Consider the following 22185-nt stretch of genomic DNA (forward strand, 5'->3'; position numbering starts at 1 on the left):
AGATGAGAGCACCTTAGATTACATAGATGGGCTCTCATGACAAGTGTCTTTTTAAGAAATACAGAGGGGAGACACAGAGGGAGAAGGGGAGACAGTGTGAATACGGAGGCAGAGATTGGAGCGATGCAGCCACAGCCAAGGAAGTCTGGAGCCCCCAGAAGCTGGAAGAGGCAGGAAGCTATCTCTCTCTCTTAGAGCCATTGGAGTAGCTTGGCCCTGTTGCCATCTTGATTTCGGACTGCAGCAGAACTTTGAGAGAATACATTTCTGATGTATTAAGCCACCCAGTTTGTGATAGTTTGTTACTGCAGCCCCAGGAAACTATACAGGAGGATTGAGTGTAAGAATGCATGTGAAGCATGTAGCAGAGGGCCTGGCACCAAAGGCCAAGGGAAGGATAATTAGCAGAGAGAAGGAATGGGGGGAGCCGGAGTGCCTTTTGGACGGTGACGCTGTGTGAGTGAGCACAGGAGGTGTCTGGAGAGCGAGGCCAGTGGGCGATGAGTGGCGTGCACGGTGGGGTTGGGTGCCGGTGCTCATGGGGGCCCAGGAGGAAGTTAAGACTGGTCATGAGGCCCGAGAAGGAGGAAGGTCCACAGAAAGAGAGGTGGTGGGGTCTCCGGACGCCATTGGCTGCCAGACCCAGAGGTCAGGCCAACAGGCCCTGGAAGTTGCTGGGCTGCTGGTCTTTAAAGAAGTCCTGTGGGAGGACTTCCCTGGCGGTCCAGTGGTTAAGACTTCGCCTTCCAATGCAGGGGGTGCGGGTTTGATCCCTGGTCTGGGAGCTAAGATCCCACGTGCCTTGTGGCCAAAAAACCAAAATATAAAAACAGAAGCAATATTTCAAATTGCTCAAACAAATTCAATAAAGACTTTAAAAACGGTCCATGTCAAAAAAATACTAAAAAAAAATAAAATAAAAGAAGTCATGTGGGCTTGGGAAGGGGGAAGCAGCGAGAGGGGTGGACTAAAGATTTGAGTTCAGTGTTTTCTGAGCCCTCCATAACCCACCCTGGATTCTTGTGTCACCCTGACTGTAAAGAAGGTTATGTTTAATTTGATTTAAAGAAATTAAAAGGATGTGACATATCTTGCAAATGCCAGTTTGTGGACTAAGATTCACATTCTCCACAACAGATTTGAAGACGAATGTTTAAAACTTTTGTAGTGTTTTTGGAAGGCTACCCAAGAAACTGGAGACAGTATTGCCTCTGAGAAGGGAACTAGGAGGCTGGTAGGGTGACCAACTGTCCCACTTATCTGAGAACTGTCCCAGTTTTAGTAATGAAAATCCCATGTCCCCAAAAGTCCCTCAGTTCAGGGCAAACTGGGACAGTTGGTCACCCACTAGGGAGGAGGGGAGATTTGATTTTTCACTGTTTCCTTTCAAACATTTTGTGTTTGTACTTTTACTTTGTACCCGTGATACCTAACACCCCTCGCCCCCAGAACATCAAACAATCCCCCAAACTCCTGTAACATAAAAAAACCCACCACAAGTAAAAATTAAAGGTAAATGAAGAACTGAGAAAAACATTCACATATTAATGTGAGGAAACAAAAATATTATTCCTAATCTCTAAAGAGCTTTTACAAATCAATAGGAAAAGATAAACATCTCCATTTGAAAATGAGCTAAAGACACTAGCCAGGGGACTTCCCTGGTGGTGCAGTGGTTAAGAATCCACCTGACAATGCAGGTGTCATGGGTTCGAGCCCTGGTCTGGGAAGATCCCACATGCCACGGAGCAACTAAGCCTGTGCTCTAGAGCCCTTGAGCCACAACTACTGAAGCCCACGCGCCTAGAGCCTGTGCTCCGCAACAAGAGAAGCCACCACAGTGAGAAGCCTGTGCGCTGCAACGAAGAGTAGCCCCTGCTCATGGTAAATAGAGAAAGACCCCACGCAGCAACGAAGGCCCAACACAGCCAAAAATAATAAATAAATAAATAAAATAGCCAGAAATTCACAAAAGAAGAAATACAAATGGACAATATTAGAAAACATCCCCCCAATATTTAAAAGGATGAATATTAAAAAATAATCTCATACCAGTTTTTGCCAGTTAAATTACTAAATAATAAAGAAAATAACTGTCTTAGTCAGCTCAGGCTGCTGTAACAAAATACCATAGACTGGATGGCTTAAACAACAGACATTTATTTCTCACAGTTCTGGAGGCTGGAAGTCCAAGATCAAGGTGCTTGCAGATTTGGTTCCTGGTGAGGGCCCGCTTCCTGGCTTGCATACAGCTGTCTTCTCCCTGTGTCCTCATACTGTAGAGAGAGAAATCGCTGATGTCTCTTCCTGTTCTTAAAAGGGCACTAATCCCACCATGGGGGCCCCGCACTTACAACCTCATCTAACCCTAAATACCTCCGAAAGGCCTCATCTGCTTATGCCATCACATTGGGGGTTAGGACTTCAAAATATGAATTTTGGGGGACATAAACTTTCAGTCCATAACTAATAAAATGCCATGGAAGGGTAAATTGATATAGTTCTTGGCAGGATGTATATAAGTCTTAACAAGTTTTGTGACTTTTAACCCAGTGATTTTTTTCACATCTAGGAGTTTGCTTTAAGGCAGTAGGCCTTGTATGTGAAGATGGGTGTGCAAGGATGCAAGGATGCTGGACCCTCTGCTCTTTGTGAGGGCAAAGCCAACATGCCAAGGTCACTGGCATCAGGCCTTTATCTTGCAAGTGAAAATTTCAACTGTCCAGAAAACTAGAGAGGATAATATAAAGATATCCATGTTCCAGCCATCTTTTTATAAAAATTTATTTTTTTATTGAAGTATAGTTGAATTACAATGTTGTGTTAATTACTGCTATACAGCAAAGTGACTCAGTTATACATATATATATATTCTTTTTCATATTCTTTTCCATTATGGTTTATCACAGGATATTGAATATAGTTCCCTGTGCTATACAGTAGGACCTTGTTGTTTATCCATCCTATATACCAGTTTGCGTCTGCTAATCCCAAACTCCCAATGCAACCCTCTCCCACCCCACTCCACCTTGGCAACCACCAGTCTTTTTTCTATGTCCCTGATTCTGTTTCAGTTTCATAGATAGGTTCATTTGTGTCATATTTTAGATTCCACATATAAGTGATATCATACGGTATTTGTCTCTTTCTGACTTATTTCACTTAGTATGATAATCTCTAGTTGCACCCATGTTGCTGCAAATGGCATTATTTCATTCTTTTTTTATGGCTGAGTAGTATTCCATTGTATATATGTACCACATCTTTATTCATTCATCTGTTGATGGACGTTTAGGTTGTTTCCATGTTTTGGCATGTTCCAGCCTTCTTAATGTGTTTCCATATTTGTCTCATATTTTTGAAATTATTAAGTAAATAAAACATATACAGAGAGATATAGCCCCTCATGTACCACTCCCTGGATCCTGTCTTCTCTCTTCCTCCCTAAAGGTGACCACTACCCTGAATTTAGTGGTTATCCACCATACATGTTGACTTCTCCTGCAATTAAACATATTTATAAGCAGTAATATACTGTTTTATTTTACATGGTCTTTATTTAGCCTTACATAAATACTATCATGCTGTAGAGTCTCTGACACTTGCTTTTATTTTCTGCTCAACATTATTTTGGGGATTTGTCCATGTTGGTAGATGTAGCCTTGATTATTTTTGACTGCTGTTTGGTATTTCATAGGATGAATGTATCACCATTTATTTATTCATACTGTTGAAGTATATTTAGTTGTTTACATGCTTGTGAACTACATTCACTGCTGCAGTGAACATTCTGTGCAAGTTGCTTTGTGCACGTAGGTGAACGTTTTGCCAAGTGATATGCCCAGGAGTGCATGTACTGGGCCATGGGAAGAGTGTCTTTAAATCTCTTAGCTATTTCCAGATTTTCCTCCAAAGTGATATACCACTTGTCCTAACAACAGCAAATAGTTCCAATAGCCCCACATCCTGGCCAATGTGATGGGAAGATAGCTATGTGGTTTTATTTTGGATTTCCCTAGTGGCCAGTGGGGTTGAATGATTTTTCATATGTTTACTGGCCAAATGAGTTTTTTTCTTTTCTGTGAATTGCCTTTCTATATCAATATCTATTGCTACTGGGTAGGTTGTCCATACCTTAAATTTTTTTTTAAAATTAAGATATAATTTAAAAAAATAAAAAGAAAGGAAATTCCCTGGCAGTCCAGTGGTTAGGACTCAGCACGCTTACTGCCGTGGCCTGGGTTCAATCCCTGGTGGACAAACTAAGATCCCACAAGCTGCATGGCACAGCCCAAAAAAAAAAAAAAAAAAAAAGGTATAACTGACATGTAACATTATATTGGTGTCAGGTATACAATGTAATGATTTGATATTTGTAACTATTGTGAAATGATCACCTCAATTAGTCTAAGTAACATGTTAACATCTATCACCACATAGTTACAGTAACAACTTTTTTTCTTGTGATGAGAACTTTTAAGATCCACTCTCTCAGCAACTTTCCAATACTGAATACCTTATTATTAACTGTAGTCGCCATGCTGTACAATACATCCCATGACTTAACTATTTTATAACTGGAAGTTTGTATTTTTGACCCCCTTCACCCATTTTGCCCACCCCTTACCCCCTGCCTCTGACAACCACCAATCTGTTCTCTGTTTCTATGACCTTGGTTTCTTGTTTTGTTGTTGTTGCTGTTGTTGTTCGTTTTTGTTTTTGTTTTAGATTTCACGTATAAGTGAGATCGTTCACATATAAGTGACATCATTCACGTATAGGTGAGATCATTCACGTATAAGTGACATCATTCATGTATAAGTGAGTTTTTGTTTTAGATTTCACGTATAAGTGAGATCACGTATTTGTATTTCTCTGGCTTATTTCACTTAGCATAATGCCCTCAAGTTTCATCCACGGTTGTTGCAAATGGCAAGATTTCCATCTCTTTATGGCTGAATAATAATATTCCATTGTATATATACCACATTTTCTATATCCATTCCTCTATCAACGGATATATCAGTTGTTTCCCTATCTTGGCTACTGGGAATGATGCTCTAAGGTATATGAGGGTGCACACATTTCTTTGAAATAGTGGTTTAATTTCTTTCAGATATATACAGGGAAGTGAGATTACTAGACCATATGGTAGTTCTATTTAAATTTTTTTGAGGAATCTCCATATTGTTTTCCATAGTGGCTCTCCCAGTTTATATTCCCACCAACAGTGCACGGGTGTTCTCATTTCTCCACATCCTCACCAACATTTATTATTTTTTACCTTTTTGATAATAAAAACTTTGACAGTAAAAACTTATCTTTTTGATAATAACCATTGTCCATTTTTATTGATGATTTAGAATTTGAAATTGTCTGAACTATTCTTAATCTTTTGCTTTCCACAAGGATTTTGTATCAGCTTGTCTAATTTCATGAAAAACCCTGTTACATTTTGATTGGAATTGCATTTAATTTGTACACTAATTTGGAGATAATTGGTATCTTTACAATCCTGTGATTTCAGTAAGTATGAACACGGTGTATCTCCCTGTTGGGTCTTCTGTTATGTCTTGCAATAAAATTTATGATTTTCTGCATAATGGTTGTATGCAGATTTTATTGTATTTATTCTTAAGAATTATTTATTTATTCTTAAGAATAATTTATTTTTATTGTATTCTTATTGTATTTAGTTTTTGTTGTTTTACTAATAGGGTCACTTTGTTGTATTACTAATAGTGTCACTTTAAATATTACATTTTGTAATTATATAGGAACATAATAGATTTTAAAGATTAGTCTTATTTTAGCAAACTGCTGAACTCTAATAAAATTCTCTTATGTAGAATTCTCTGGAAGTTTTCTACGTAGACAGTCATATCTTTAAATAATAACTCTCTTGCTTTTTTTTTTTTTTTTTCTTTTGCTGTACCACACGGAATGCAGGACCTTAGTTCCCTGACCAGGGATCAAACCTGTGCCCTTTGCGTTGGAAACACAGAGTCTTAACCACTGGACCGTCAGGGAAGTCCCTTTTGCTTTTTCTTTTTGAAGCCATATACCTTATATTTCCTTTTCTTTTTTTTTTTTTTGTTCTGTACTGGCCTGGGCATCTGATACAATGTTGACTAGCAGTGATGATATTGGGCATTTTTGTCTTGTTCTGATTTTTAAAGGGAAAGTGGCTTATATTTTTACCATAATTGTGAGGTTTGCTGTATTACTCAGGTCAAGGACACTCCCTTCTTTTTGTGGGTTTCAAAGATGTTTTTGTGTGCTTGTTTTCCATAAGTGGATGTTGTTGATTTTTACCCAAAGCTTTTTCCACCTTGCCTTATAATTCAATAATTTTTTTCTTTATACATTTTGAGCTGATATTATGAAGTGCACATAATTACAGCTTCCTGGTACATTTCTCTTTTTATCTTCTTTGTATCCTCTTTGTCTGTAATAATGACTTTTTTTCTTAAGGTCTATTTTGTCTGATAGTAGTATAATCAGCTTTCTCTTGGTTATCATTTGGCTTTTCTTTTTTTTTTTCCTTGAAGTGTTGTGTCTTTATGTTTCAGGCCTAGCTCTTGAACATTGCTAGATGTGTGTCATCCAACCTGATAATCTGTTTCTTTTTACTGCTGACTATCATTGTTTGGATTTTTTCTATCTTATTTTATACTATTTGTCGTGCTGTTTCTATGTTTTCTCCTGGGTCAGTCTAGATTTCTTTGTTTCCAGCTCCCCACCCTCCACCCCTCAATGGTTTGGAAAACATACATTCAATTCTATTTTTTTAGCATCCTCTCTTAAAATTTGACTGTGCATTCTAGCCACCGCAAAGTCTACAGTTATCACCTCTTTCTTTTTTCTGAGCAATACAAGGACCTTACTACACTTCCACTCTCGTCACCCCCTCCCCATCCTAGGTGCTATTGCTGTCTGGTATTTTGGTTCCATCTTATTTTTTAACTCTCCAGTTTATCCTTATTATTGTTATTGTTTTATGCAATCACTGCCTGCTCCTCTTTACCCCCGTATTTACCAATTTCTTTCTTTATCTTTTCCTCTGGCATTTTCTTTGTGGGTTTAATTTTCTTCTTCTTGAAGTATCTTCTTTAGTAGTTCTTTCAGAAAGGACTGTTAATAATAAACACACTGCCTGTTTTCTGAAAAAAATCTTTCTACTTTCCCCAATCTCTGAGTGATAATTTAACGACCTAGTTAACCCCCTCACACATCCCCCTGACCTTAACCTTCATGTGCTTCTTCTAGACTGCCAGGGTCTGAACCTCTGTGCTCAAGGCCCAGAGTATTGAGGAGTTAGTGAGCCCAGGAGCAGCCCTTGACAGTTAAGGACCAGTGTAGGGTATTTTAGAAATACCTCTGCTTTCTTGACCCAGGAGTGGGATAATTCTGTGGCATGTGCCTTAACCTTTCTCCTAGACTTTCCTCATGGATGAAGCTCAGCTGACCACGTGGTAGCTGGCTTAATAAACACCTTTTATTGGCTGTTCTCCCTTCCCCATATCATGTCTCCACTTGCCTGCCAGTGTTTCCTGCTTTCCCAAATAAATTATCTGCACTAAAATTCTCAGGGCCTGCTTTGGGGTTGGGGGAGGGAGTGGCATTCAAGCTAAGGTATCGTGGATGGGAATCTACATTGAAGGACATATTCTCAGCACTTCTTTTTGGATCTTCTCCTTCTATCGTTTTTCATCTCCTTATAATTTCCTAAACTCTATCTTCCAGCAAATTTTTCTTCGGAGATGTCTGGTGTTTGTATTGGAATTTTAAAAATTAATTTACTATATATTTTCACTTCTATAAGTTCTTTTTTTAAAAAATTTTATTGGATTATAGTTGTCTAAAAGTTCTTTTTCAAGTCTTCCTCTTCTTTTCTAGAGATGTCTATTCTTTTCAATTCCTGCTGTTTAGTCTATGATGATTTCTTTCTTTCTTTCTTTCTTTCTTTCTTCCTTCCTTCCTTCCTTCCTTCCTTCCTTCCTTCCTTCCTTCCTTCCTTCTTCCTTTCTTTCTTTTTGGCTGTGTTGGGTCTTTGTTGCTGCACGCGGGCTTTCTCTAGTTGCAACGAGTGGGGGCTACTCTTCGTTGTGGTGCGCGGGCTTGTCATTGCCGTGGCTTCTTTTGTTGTGGAGCACGGGCTCTAGAGCGCAGGCTCGGTAGTTGTGGCGCATGGGCTGAGTTCCTCCTTGGCATGTGGGATCTTCCTGGACTAGGGCTTGAACCCATGCCCCCTGCATTGGCAGGCGGTTTCTTAACCACTGTGCCACCAGGAAGTCCCTAAACACCTGTTTTTAATTTTCCTGAGTATATACCTAGGAATGGAATTGCTGGGTAATATGGTATTATATGTTTAACTTTTTGAAGAACCACCAGACTATTTTCCACAAGAATTGCACCATTTCACATTCTCACCAACAATGTACGAGGTGAGGGATTCAATTTTTCCACAATCTCTCCAACACTTTTCGCTTCTTACTATATCCATCCTAATGAAGTGTGAAGTGGTATCTCGTGGTTTTGATTCACATGTCCCTGATAACTAATGATGCTGAGCATCTTTTCATGTATTTTTTGGCCCTTGTATATATCTTCTTTGGAGTAATGTCAATTCAAGTCTTTTGCCCATTCTATTTGGGTCATTTGTCTTTTTCTTTTAAATTTATTTATTTTATTTACTTATTTTTGGCTGCATTGGTTCTTCGTTGCTGTGCATGGGCTTTCTCTAGTTGCGGCGAGCGGGGGCTACTCTTCATTGCAGTGTGCAGGCTTCTCACTGTGGTGGCTTCTCTTGTTGCGGAATGTGGGCTCTAGGCATGCGGGCTTCAGTAGTTGTGGCTCACGGGCTCTAGAGCGTAGGCTCAGTAGTTGTGGTGCACGGGCTTAGTTGCTCCGCGGCATGTGGAATCTTCCCAGACCAGGGCTTGAACCCGTGTCTCCTGCATTGGCAGCCAGATTCTTAACCACTGCGCCACCAGGGAGGCCCTAGCTGTGCTTTTAAAGAACATTTGTTGGGACTTCCCTGGTGGTCCAGTGTCTAAGACTCCGTGCTCCCAGTGCAGGGGGCCCGGGTTTGATCCCTGGTCAGGGAACTAGATCCCGCATGCTGCAACTAAGAGGCACATGCTGCAACTAAAAGAGCCCACGTGCTGCAACTAAAGATCTAGGGTGCCGCAACTAAGACCCGGCGCAGACAAATAAATAAATATTAAAAAAAGAAAAAGAACATTTGTTATATTTAACACAGCATTTTGAGATGTTTTGTAGTGGGTGGATTTTCAGGTTATCTAGTAAAAAGAAAGGTTGGAAATGGAAATCCTTAAGTGGCTTTTCTGCTATATCATGCTAATTCTGCCTCTTCTGCCACTTCTTTCTTGGGAACATCTTCCTCTCCTGGGGCAGTAAAGGGAGTGGTGGGGTGTGAGGGGTGTGCGTGGGGAGGGGGAGGTTGGGGACAGAAGGTTTCCCAGACTCTTAGGGCAGGTGCCATGACGTGAGAAGCAGCGGGGTGGGCTTCCTCACCGAGATGTGTCTTAGGCTGCCTGTCACAGAGCCTGGGGTCCCAGCATGAGAGTCCCCACCCTTCTCTGTTTTATTGGCTACCTCTTTTAGCAAGAATTAGTTTAGCAGATGATTGAGAATTAGGCTCCAGGGAATTAGAGGTTGGGAAGAAAGATTGGTGTGTGTGGTGTGTATGTTTGTGGTGTGTGTTTGTGGTGTATGTGTATGTGATGTGTGGTGTGTGTATGGTATATGTGTGGTGTTTGTGGTAGTGTATATGTGTGTTTTGTGTATATGGTGTGTGGTGTGTATGTGGTGTGTGCCTATGTTGTGTGTGTGTATGTGATGTGTGGTGTGTGTATGGTGTGTGTGTGGTGCATGTGGTGGTGGTGTGTATGTGTGTGTGTATTGTGTGTGTTGTGTGTGGTGTGTATGTGGTGTGTGTATGTGATGTGTGGTGTGTGTATGGAGTGTGTGTGGTGTTTGTGGTGGTGTATGTGTGTGTGTTGTGTGTATGGTGTGTGGGTATGTGATGTGTGGTGTGTGTGGTGTGTGTGGTGGTGTATGTATGTGTTGTGTATATAGTGTGTGTTGTGTGTGTGTGTTGTGTATATAGTATGTGGTGTGTGTGTGGTGGTATATGTGTGTGTATTGTGTATATAGTGTGTGTTGTGTGTGTGTGTTGTGTGTATGTGTGTGTGTTGTGTATATAGTGGGTGTTGTGTGTGTGGTGGTGGTGTATGTGTGTGTGTTGTGTATATGGTGTGTGGGGTGTGTGTGTGTTGTGTGTATGTGTGTGTGTTGTGTATATGGTGTGTGTTGTGTGTGTGTTGTGTATATGGTGTGTGTTGTGTGTATGTGTGTGTTGTGTATATAGTGTGTGTTGTGTGTGTGTTGTGTGTGTGGTGGTGTATGTGTGTGTGTGTTGTGTATATAGTGGGTGTTGTGTGTGTGGTGGTGGTGTATGTGTGTGTTGTGTATATGGTGTGTGGGGTGTGTGTGTGTTGTGTGTATGTGTGTGTGTTGTGTGTGTGTTGTGTATATAGTGTGTGTTGTGTGTGTGTGGTGTGTGTATGTGTGTGTGTTGTGTATATGGTGTGTGTTGTGTGTGTGTGGTGTGTGTTGTGTATATGGTGTGTGGTGTGTGTGTGTGGTGTGTGTATGTGTGTGTGTTGTGTATATGGTGTGCGGTGTGTGTATGGTGTGTGGTGTGTATGTGGTGTGTGTGTATGGTGTGTGTGTGGTGTTTGTGGTGGTGTATGTGTGTGTGTGTGGTGCATGTGGTGTGTGTGTATTGTGTATATGATGTGTGTTGTGTGTATGGTGTGTTGTGTGTATGGTGTGTGGTGTGTATGGTGTGTGTGTGGTGTTTGTGGTGGTGTATGTGTGTGTGTTGTGTATATAGTGTGTGTGTGTGTGTTGTGTGTATGTGTGTGTGGTGTGTGGTGTGTGTGTGTAAGGTCAGGGAGGAGTCAGGGCAGCAGAGGTGGTTGGAAGTGTCTTCGGGAAGAGTACTAGCATCTGACGGTCCAGCCATCATTTCAGAAAGGCCTGGACTAGAGACCAGGCCCCTCATCTTTAACTTGTCCATTCTCTGGCCAGGACCCACACTGACGGTTCCCGTCGGGGCTCACACCTAGCCGGACAGGAAGCATCAGCTCTCTCCTTCCTCTAAACACGGCCGCTAAATTGGCTCAGGTTGAGGTGTTTTTCCAAACTTCCCTGGAACTGGAGTCTGGCCCTGGAAACCGGATCCAAAAGCTCAGTTGCTCCAGTCTGGATTCTTCCCTGGCCTGCACCGGCCTGCCCCGGACAGCCAGCCTTCCTGGTCCTGCCGTCTGTGGGGCACTGTCTGAGGGGGGACCCGCGCCTGTGTAGGGGCGCCAGGAGGGCCAGGCAGCTCCTTAGGGCAGCTGCTAGGAAGTCTCCCACCAAAGCGTTCAAAGCCTTATCGCCTTGGAGGTGTTTCTAATACCATTTCCGTTCATTGTTTCCTCTCGGTCATTAGGAGGAGGCCTATCCCCTGTGGTGGCAGCTCACAGCTATTGTGGTGGGAAAGGGGGGGCTGACGGACGTCACAGCTTGGGCTTTATCTCCCCTCGGCCCAGGGTGTCCACAGCCCGGGGGTCACTCACCAGCAAGACAGTCCCAAGCCACAGAAGGTCCTGGAGAGCATGGCCTAGGTCTGGCGGCACCACTGTGGAGGCTGAGTTTCCCGAGGGACCTTGGAGTCACCCGCAGCCCCCATTTGCAGGGGAAGGTATGGTCTTTGGGGAAGAGGGCTGGCTCATAGTGGGAGGAAGATGCAGGACTGATCCCCACTCCTGGGGAGCTGGGGTTCTCCATCCCTGGACTAGCTTGGAGGGTGATTCACAGCCAGGGACCCTCCCAACGCCACCTCCTCCACTTGCCTCTGGAGGTCCTGTGGCTGCTTCCGCTCTTGCCTGGGCTTTACTGCTTGTAATACTTGACCAGATGGGACAGGAGTGAGCTCTGCCCTCATCTCTGGGTACCTTCTGGAAGCAGCCTGATGTACCTGTGTGTTGGGCACCTGCTTTAAGACCAAGCCTTGGCCATATCAGACATTAGAGTGTTCCTTCCACAGATACATCATGGATGGGGTTTACCTCTCCCTTGCTTGGCTGGATGGGGCAGTGGGTGGTAAAGGAGCTCCCCACCCCCAGGGAATCTCAGGTGACAGACTCTGCACTTAATTTTGCAGCTTTTCCAGAGGAGGGAGCTGTGCCCGGGGCCCTAAGGGACTCGGGGTATGCTGTGCCAGCCAGGGTCAGTTGTCCTTTTCTGGGGCGGCCACACCACAGGGAACCTTGCCCACCACCCAGGGCTGCTGGACTCCTGTCTATTTATCAGATCAACTCAGCAAATGTTGCCTGAACACCTCCCGGGTGCTGGGCACTGTGCTAGGTGCTGGGATGGGGATGAGAGAGGAGTTGGTGTACATTGTGGGTGATTGACCAGAAAGCCTGGTTCCTGAGTGTTCTCAAAGCCTGGCGCCCATGGTAGGAGCAGAAGCGAGACAGTTCTTACTCCCCAGTTTGCTGCCGAGCGTGAAAGGATGAAGAGAAGGAGGGAATGAGGTGCCCCCGGCTCTGAGCGGCCGCGGGAACTCAGGCGATGACACCTGGGGGCGTGTGGAGGCCAAGGCAGGGCTTTCCTCTGGGTGTGCAGCAGGGACCACTGTTTGGGGAAGGGTGCCCGGGGTCCTGGATCACAGTGATCGTTACTCTTGGGCCTGGCCACAGGCTTTTTTGGGGACCAGCAGTCCATGTTTAAGGGGCAGATGAGAGTGATTCTCTTCTCTTGCTTGAAAAAAATTCTCCCCACTTCATGCATGGCCAGGAGCACATAGCAGCAGCCACCTGTGTGACCAGTGATCGCGAGCTCAACTCTCCTGCTTCTCCGCAGATGATCCCTGCCAGGCTCGCGAGGTTGCTGCTTGCTCTGGCCCTCACCTTGCCAGGTAGGTCCAAAGGTGCTGCCACTCTTCACTCCTGCCTCAGGGCCATTGGGAACCACCCCCTGCCAGGGAGGTGTGTCTGGAGCCCACCTGTGTGCCCAGCCCCACGTTTGGCTCATGCTGGGGCTGCCGGAGTCACTGGTTCCCTGGTTAATTCCTCTTATGAAGGTTCTGCAGAGCCCACTGCCCTGGACTTGTGTTTCTCAAGGACCAGGTGCCTGTAAATGTCTTCTCCAATTGGGGAACTAAGAAGCACCAGGGCCACACAGAACAGTCCTGTATGCTGGGGATAGAGGATGGGGAAGAAGGAATGCAAGACTTGGGCAGATTATTAGCTTTAGAATAGACTGTGGAGCTCATCTAGTTGTACAGGTGTACATCCGATAGTACCGATGAAGAGACTGAGAGTCAGAGAGGAAAAATGACTGCTCCATAGTCACACAGAACCAAAATCAGAGGCCAGCTCTCCTTCACTGTACAACACTGCCCTCCTTCCCTCACTGAGATGCTGAGTCTGTGAAAGGCAAGGGGGACCCTTTTCTGACCCTAGTCACCATTTAGATGACTAGGCCAGCAGCATCCAGCCTGCTGCTCACAGGTTAGTCTGGGGCAAAATGTACATTCGTCATACCCTCTGCATCTTCCTACTAGGTGTGTTCTGTGCCAGGGGATCCAGAAAATGTAGAGATTGACAGCTGTGGTTTCCACCTGCCAACACACACACGCACGCGCACACACACACACACACACACACACACACAGTGTGAGAGTGGCAGGAGATAGCATATGACCCTGTAGGAGTCAATACTTCACAGATTCTATGTGTCAGGCACACAGGTTGATCTGTTTAGAATTCAGTATATTCAAGATATACCAGTAGATTAATGTAGAAGGATGCTCATTACAATCTATGTACATATCAGAAAACTGGAAAATGCTAGAACCTATACCAAATACATTTAGATGCAAAATATAATGCAGGCACCAAAAATGTTTTGGAAGTATGGCATGATAAATTCTTTACAATATATCGAGAAATAAACAGGTTATAAACAGTTTGCTCAGCGTGCTGACAAATTTGCAGAGTCTGTAATTGTATATACACAGTAAAGTAGAAATAAGAGATAAACGCTAAAACGTTAACTCTAGTTATTGCTGAATGTTGGTTACAGATGATTTTAATTTCTTTTTATTATTCTTCCATAGTCTCCAAATCCTCTCTAATGAGCACACAGTACATTTAAAATCAGTGAATATATGTCATTAAAATGAATAGGTTTCCTGAAAAACAGTTCCTCCATTATTGCTGAGTCCTGGGTCATATTTTGGGACTGAAAGCAACAGCTTTACTGTCAGTGAGGATGGAAAGTTCTTCCCCGGAGCCTGATTTCTAACAGACGCAGCCTCGTTTCTACCAGGCTGCAGTGGTTTGGGCTGGAGGTGCCAGCTGTGCTCATGTGTGGCCTTTCCCTCCAGGGGCCCTTTGTGGAGAAGGCACTCTTGGCAGGTCGTCGATGGCCCGATGCAGCCTCTTCGGGGGTGACTCCGTCAACACCTTTGATGAGAGCATGTACAGCTTTGAGGGAAGCTGTAGTTATCTCCTGGCGGGGGACTGCCAGACACACTCCTTCTCTCTCATGGGTGAGTCTGGGCCCTGGGGGGGGGACTCAGAGGCGGGTGGGGAGTGGGGCAGCATAGCTCAGCCCTGGCGAGTGAGGGCCTTGGGGATTGCGGGTCGGGACTTCCTACTCTTAGGACAGTGCCTGAGCAGAGAGCATGGTGGGGAACGGCCTCTCCACGGCGTGGGGATTCCCTCGGCTTCCCCCTGGGCCTCTACCCGTGGGAACCTTGTGGATGGAGAGAGTCTTCGTGCTTCTCCAGTGGTTGAGTCTGTTGCTCTGGGTCCAGGCAATGCTCTGGAAGCCCCGAAGCATCGAGAGAATTGATGACCCACAAGGTGGTTTTTAATAGCAAAAGCCTGTAGAAAAGGGAAGGAAGGTTGCATGCTCTTGCTGGAATTCAGAGTATCAGCTGTTGCTGAGCACCCCGTGTTCCTGGCAAAGTGCTGGTATCATGCCCGTGTTATCTCTGCCCCCGTGCAGCACATCAGGCTCACCTGGAGGCTGGTTAAAACAGATTGCTGGGCTCCCCCATCCCTCCCACCCGGCCCAAGGTTTCTAAGTCAGTGGATCTGGAGTGGGGCCTGAAATGTTCATTCTTAACAAGTTCCCAGCTGCTGCTGCTGGTTTGGGGCCCCAAGTTTGAGAAGTACAGGCCTGGGGAATAGTGGAGTGCAAGACTGGGTCATGGGGGGAGGCTGATGGGGCTAGGTCTTGCTGTCTGTTGGAGGAGTCTGTTTCTTGATTCAGCAGGCAATGAGGGGCTAGTGTAGAGCCTCAGCAGAAACTGGTTCTTTGCCAAGATGCTTCTGAAAGGGAGAGAAGCGGGATGCGGGGTGGCCTTGGCCGTGGTAACCAGGCGGGTGATGAAAAGGACCAGAGACACCCCTAGGGCATGATGAATTGAGGAAGTCATCCTGAACTCTGAACTCTGGGGACCCGTCTTGCTTCAGAGGCAGCAATGGAGAGAAAAAGCACCCCCTCACCTTCCCTGGGAAGCTGAAGGCCCCAGGTCCTTCCTCCTCAGGTGGTCCCAATGTTTATTTCAGTGGATTTCTCCACCTTAAAAGTCACAGCGCATTTGTTTTGTTTGTTTTTTAAGAGTCCACATGTGAGATCGTACAGTATTTGTCTCTCTTTGTCTTATTTCACTTAGCACAGTGCCTCCAAGGTCCATCCACGTTGTCACAAATGTACCGTGGGCACTTGGGGGTGTGTCTATCAAAGTCAGGGTAACACTGACTCCTCTTCCTCACATCCACGTGGGTTGGTGTCAGAAGTCTGGCCTCTCTGGCCATCCTTCTCTGGGTTTCAGGGGCCAAGGAGGAATGGAAGGGCTCTCTAGCTCAGAGCATCTCCGTGGGATACCCCCTCTGCGTTCTTCTCCTTTTCTTACAACAATTTGCTCTTGTCAAGTGTCAATTTTCTGGCAGGTAGTTGGCTTAAGTCAGGCTATAGATCAATCCCATTTCAATAGATTGGTTTAATTCCCACCCAAAATCGTGCTGCTAACATCGGAGAGCACGGGCAGCTACTTTTTCTGTTTTTAGGGGTGGGAGTGGGGTGTTGGCAGGAGAGGGATAATCTGAGGAGCTGGGCCCGGCAGGGTGGGCTGGCACTGCTGCTCCGGGGGCCGGAGTTGCCAAGGGGCCCAGCACCCCTGGACGCTGCCGTTGCATCCTGCAGGCACGGCTGTGCCCTCCCACACGTCTCTGCTCTATTGTTCTCCAATGACATCCTGTTTCCTCGCTTCTAAATTGCAAATTCCCGTTCCTCTCCTGTGAACCTTGTTCACATCCTGGGTAAAGTGTTTGTGTCCGAGCATGAAGGGCCACCTGGTGCCAAGGCGAGGCCCCTTGCCCTGATGTTGGCTCCCGGTCCGGCAGGCTCCATCCAGGGTCCCAGGTCAAGGCTCCTAGCCGGCCAGCATGGGGACCCGGGAGAGACCTCGGGAGTTCTGGTGGCCCCTGAGCCACTCTGCGGGATGTGGCTCCCAAAGCAGCCCCGAGAGAGCCACGGACAACCAGCAAGGTTCTGAGTGAGCTCCCCAGCCTGAGCCTCTGCCTCCCCATCAGTATGTGGCCAGGTCACACCAGATCGCTGTTGTGCAGCTTTTGGACGATGATCACCTGCATCAGAATCACAGGAGTGGAGGATGGAGTGTTTGTTAGAAACACAGAGTAGTGATTCCCACACTCTAGACTCAGAGGAAGCACTCGGGTCTGACTCTGCTTCCAGCTGCCACCTGCTTCCCTGAATGCTCCTCGCTCACCTGGGGCAGGCCTTGTTCCCTTACTTAGAGCCTCAGTTCCTGAATTCAAGAGGCCAGACTGGAGATGGGGCCGCGGGAAGAGCTTCCCTGGCTCGCCTCTGGGATGGACACCTCACCCATCTTCTGGCAGATACAGGAGGTGCGGGCCTGCAGGTCTGCAGACCGTGGGAGTGTTCTCCCGCCCCGGGGCTCGCCGGCAGTTTCTTTTCTTTTTTTTTGGCCGCACCTCGTGGCTTGTGGGATTTTTAGTTCCCTGACCAGGGATTGAACCCAGGCCCTCGGCAGTGAGAGCGTGGAGTCCTAACCACTGGACCGCCAGGGAAGTCCGTCACTGGCAGTTTCTAATGGCTCATCTTCCTGATGGCTGCACATCATCAGATGCCCTCCTGAATTCTGCAGGGAGGGAAGGAAGCAAATAAAACATAAGGCTGATGGAGAGTTCTCTCCTGCACTAGTGGTTAACTGAATCCTGAGCACTCAGACGCCCCGTTAGGTGGCTTTGTGTTACAAAGGGAGGTTTGGACTTGGAGTTAGAAAACCCTGATGTGGGCTCTGCACGTGTTAGCGGTGTAAACCAATAGTTCTCAACCAGGGTGATTTTTTTCCCCCAGAGGACATTTGGTTGTGTCTAGAGACATTTTAGATTGTCACAGCTTGGGGGGTGGAGGCTAGTGTCATCTGATAGGTAGAAGCCAGGGATACGGCTAATTATCCTACGTGCACAGAGTGGCCACCACAACAAAGAAGTATCTGGCCCGCAGTGTTAATAGCGCCGAGGTGGAGAAAGCCTGTTGTAAACTTGGGCCTCAGTTTCTCCAACTGTAGAATGGAGTCAGTATAGATCAGTGTTTTGCAAACTGAGTCACAACATATGGGTCATAAAATGAATGGAATGGTTGTAACCAGCATGAAAAAAAATTACGGGGAACAGAATAGAAGACATCAGAAAGTACCAGAGCGCCTGGCACAGGGTTAGGGTAGGGATGTTATGTGAAATGTGTATGGTGCATGCACTGGGTCATGAAGTTACTGGCATTTTTCTCCACTTTCTGGGCAAAAATGTTCTTTCTTTAAATTTCATTTTTTATTGAAGTATAGTTAAATTACAGTGTTGTGTTAATTACTGCTGTACAGCAAAGTGACTCAGTTATACATACATATTCTTTTTCATATTCTTTTCCATTATAGCTTATCACAGTGTATTGCATATAGTTCCCTGTGCTCTACAGTATAGGACCTTGTTGTTTAGCCACTCTCTATTTAATAGTTTGCATCTACTAACCCCAAACTCCCAATCTTTCCCTCCCCCTACCTCGGCCATCACAAGTCTGTTCTCTATTTCTGGGAGTCTGTTTCTGTTTCTTAGGTAGTTTCATTAGTGTCGTATTTTAGATTCCACATATAAGTGATATCATATGGTATTTGTCTTTCTCTTTCTGACTTACTTCGCTTAGTAGGATAATCTCTAGGTCCATCCATGTTGCTGCAAATGGCATTATTTTATTCTTTTTGATGGCTGAGTAATATTCCATTATATATATGTGCCACATCTTCTTTATCCATTCATCTGTTGGTGGACATTTAGGTTGCTTCCATGTCTTGGCTATTGTGAATAGTGCTGGTATGAATATAGGGGTGCATGTATCTTTTTGGATTATAGTTTTGTCTGGATATATGTGAGCAAAAACGTTTTAAAGCCACTTGTTTAGATGGTCTCCAAGCTCCTTCATGCTGCTATGGTATGCTTTTCTGAAGTCTCCTCCTTCCAAACCTCCCCTTGCTGCCCCTGCCTTGGGTGTGGAATTCCACAGGGTCCTGCAGTTCTGTCCTCACTGAGGGTCCCGATCCCAGCACCTCTACCCCCACCTCCACCAACGGGCTGCTGCCTTACGCGGTGCTGGGCTCTGGGTGCCCCTGGCAGGCTCCTCAGCTTCCAGATGCCATCGCTCCTGGGGCCATGCAGAGCCCACCCTTCAAATGCTTAAACTAGCCCCCGGTCTGAGTCCCAATCCCGTCATCACTCACCAGCTGTGTGACGACGGGCAAGTGACACCGAGTGTCAGCTACCTGGTGGACCCAGGTCCCACGGGCTGTGGAGTCAGGCTGTTTCACCTTTTACCTGGAAAAGATGGGAGCTCCCATGCACCCCAACAGTGGGAGGCTCGGGGCTCTGTCACATTCTCCTGGTTCCCTTTTGATTGACTTCCTGCTGGAGTCTTGGCTGGCCCAGCCTTCAGGCCCTTCCTTCCTAGTGGTAGTGACCTCTCGGCTTCCCCACGGCACCTGTTCAGCCCTGCTTCCCATGGAACAAGTGACTGTTGAGGTGATCTTACATCCTTGAAAGCCTTGAAGGCAACTGCAGGATGGTGGCTCACCCCAAGCTGCCTGATTGCAGGCAGTGTTCCCCACCCACTCTCCAGCAAACACCACCACCCCACCTCCTGCCCCACCCCTGGCTGGCTGCCTAGCTCTCTCAGGCACCCTTTCTGAATCCCCATGATGGGGAGGGAGCACCTTTGAGGAGAGGTGCCCAGGGTTCCTCTCCTGTTTCCAGGAGGGAGATGCCTCTAGCTCAAGGTGATGTACAGGCTGAGTTACCTAGTGAAGCAGGGGCAGAACCCTCCAGCCCTCTTGAGACTGGGGATGGATAGGAATTGTACTGGTGAGGAGGAGGTGGGTTCTGTGGCCGGGAGGAGACCCCAACCTCTTGGGCTCATTGTACCTCTGCCAGCAGGCAGGTGGTGAATGGGGCTCCCTCCAGGCTGGGGTGTGGTGGTCAGGGTCAGCCCCAGCAGAGGCCGGGGAGGGATTTAGTCTTTGGCCCACTGTGAATGTCGAGGGGCCGGGAAGGCTCCTGGGAGGGACCGCAAACTGAAGGCTGTTGCCGGGCTCTCCCATTTGTTTGCGTTTTCCAGCATTTTATTACGGAAAATTTCAAACATACGAAAAAGTTGAAAGAATAGGACAATGAACACCCCTATACCCACCACTCAGACTCTACCATTAACAGTTGAGTTTATTTGTCCTATCACTTATTTTTGTTTTTCTTCGGCTAATTTCTTGCTGTCAGAAAGTCTGTTCAACTTTTGAAAGATTTGCTCGCTACAGAAACTGTTGGCAGTGAAAATGCAGTTCGGACAAGACTGCTCAGTGGGACAGGACAAAACCCTTCCCCACGGTTGGCATCTCCTTTAACCCCTGCCAGCGTTGGTCTGGGGCTCGGCAGGTTGTGGCTTGTGGGCTGTGGGTGGTCTCTGGGCCTTTCCTGGTGGCCCCTGAGCTACTAACAGTATATCATTCAAGACTCTATTCTTAGAATGGGCTTGTTAGTTACATGCCACGCCCTCACTGAAATCTTACCAGAAACAAGTCTATTTTCTGGCTCATTCTGGTAGGTTCTGGGTGTGTGTGTGTGTACCAGGTGTCGCTGTCCTCCAGCAGCCTGGGTCCAGCTCAAGCCCTGGTTGGAGGACGCCTCCTTCCAGACCTCTGCTGGGCTGTCCTGAGACCACCCTTCTTAGCTCACTTTATCAGTGGCCCCAGCCGTGGCAGCTGCACGTCACATCGACAGACCTTCCGAGCCTCCTGCGCTTGGTTCCATAGACATTCTTGCCTTCTCTCTTTTTTTAAAAAAATGTATTTTATTTATTTATTTTTGGCTGTGTTGGGTCTTCGTTGCTGCGTGCGGGCTTTCTCTAGTTGCGGCGAGCGGGGCCTACTCTTCGTTGCGATGCGCGGCCTTCTCATTGCGGTGGCTTCTCTTGTTGCGGAGCACAGGCTCTAGGTGCGCGGGCCTCAGTAGTTGTGGCACACGGACTCAGTAGTTGTGGCTCGTGGGCTCTAGAGTGCAGTCTCAGTAGTTGTGGTGCACGGGCTTAGTTGCTCTGCGGCATGTGGGATCTTCCCAGACCAGGGCTCGAACCCGTGTCCCCTGCCTTGGCAGACGGATTCTCAACCACTGCACCACCCCTTGCCTTCTCTTTTGCTGAGGAGCTGGAGCTACAGTCCCCTGACCCCTCCAGAAGCGGGCACATGGCCTCATTTCCAAGCTTAACCTTTCCACCTGGGTCCCCGCCCCATTTCTTCAGGAGCATGAAGGCGTGGCGCCCCCAACTTTGACCCCTGTTTCTCCAGCATCTTCCATCTCTGTCTTCACTGGCTGCCCTCATCTTCCCTATTTCCATCAACTTCTCAGTCTCAAAGGCTTGAGATGCAGACCACACTGTTCCTTCTGGATCCTTCATCTCCTGTGGCCACTCAGTTATCTTTGAAAACCAATAGCCCAGCACAGGCACCTGTTCTCCGGACAAGCAGTGGGGTTGTTAGGTCTTCATTAAGCTGCAAAAATGTCTCTTCCTGTTTTCCCGCTTTCATGTCAATAGCCATCACCCTTGCCTCTGCGTTTGCCCCTCACAACGGGAACGTCAGAGACCATTTGATCACGTGTTTGGCTATTCAAACATCTCTAATGGCAACATCTGTGTCCTTATTAAGTTCCCCGCATGGAGTGAGGCATTTTACCTGTGGTATCTCTAAACTTCTCCCAGAGAAACGAATTCAGTACAGTGAGGAGAGACGCACGAATCTCCATTTTTTTTTTCTTTTTGAATTTTTACCAAAGTATAGTTGATTTACAATGTTGTGTTAACTTCTGCTGTATAGCCAATTGACTCAGTTATACATGTGTATGTATTCCTTTTCATATTCTTTTCCATTATAGTTTATCATAGGTTATTGAATATAGTTCCCTGTGCTCTATAGTAGAACCTTGCTGTTTATCCATTCTATATATACCAGTTTGCATTTGCTAATCCCAAACTTCTAATCCTTCCTTCCCTCCCTCCCCCGGCAACCACAAGTCTGTTCTCTATGTCTGTGTGTCTGTTTCTGTTTCGTAGATAGGTTCATTTGTGTCATATTTTAGATTCCACGTGTAAGTGATATCATATGGTATTTCTCTTTCTCTTTCTTACTTCGCTTAGTAGGATAATCTCTAGGTCCATCCATGTTGCTGCAAATGGCATGATTTTGCTTTTTTTTATGGCTGAGTTGCATTTCATTGTGTGTATATATATATATATGTACACAACACATCTTCTTTATCCGTTCATCTGTTGATGGACGTTTAGGTTGCTTCCATATCTTGGGTATTGTGAATAGTGCCATAATGAACATAGGGGTGCATATATCTTTTCGAATTATAGTTTCGTCTGGGTATATGCTCAGGAGTGGGGTCACTGGATCATATGGCAACTCTATTTTTAGTTTTTTGAGGAACCTCGTACTGTTTTCCACAG

At 46.1% G+C, this 22185-nt stretch overlaps 1 protein-coding gene across 1 annotated transcript in view; it reads left to right on the plus strand.

Moving 5' to 3' along the window:
- Nucleotides 1-22185, plus strand: part of VWF (von Willebrand factor) — a 197720-nt gene that overhangs the window by 50668 nt on the left and 124867 nt on the right. The window contains exons 6-8 of the mRNA XM_061205857.1: nucleotides 11628-11779; nucleotides 12880-13000; nucleotides 14474-14638. Coding sequence (XP_061061840.1) covers nucleotides 12946-13000; nucleotides 14474-14638 — 220 coding nt within the window. The 5' untranslated portion in view covers nucleotides 11628-11779; nucleotides 12880-12945. The remainder of the gene's footprint in view (nucleotides 1-11627; nucleotides 11780-12879; nucleotides 13001-14473; nucleotides 14639-22185) is intronic.

The sequence above is a fragment of the Eubalaena glacialis genome, chromosome 11, assembly GCF_028564815.1.
Source record: "Eubalaena glacialis isolate mEubGla1 chromosome 11, mEubGla1.1.hap2.+ XY, whole genome shotgun sequence".
NCBI lineage: Eukaryota > Metazoa > Chordata > Mammalia > Artiodactyla > Balaenidae > Eubalaena > Eubalaena glacialis.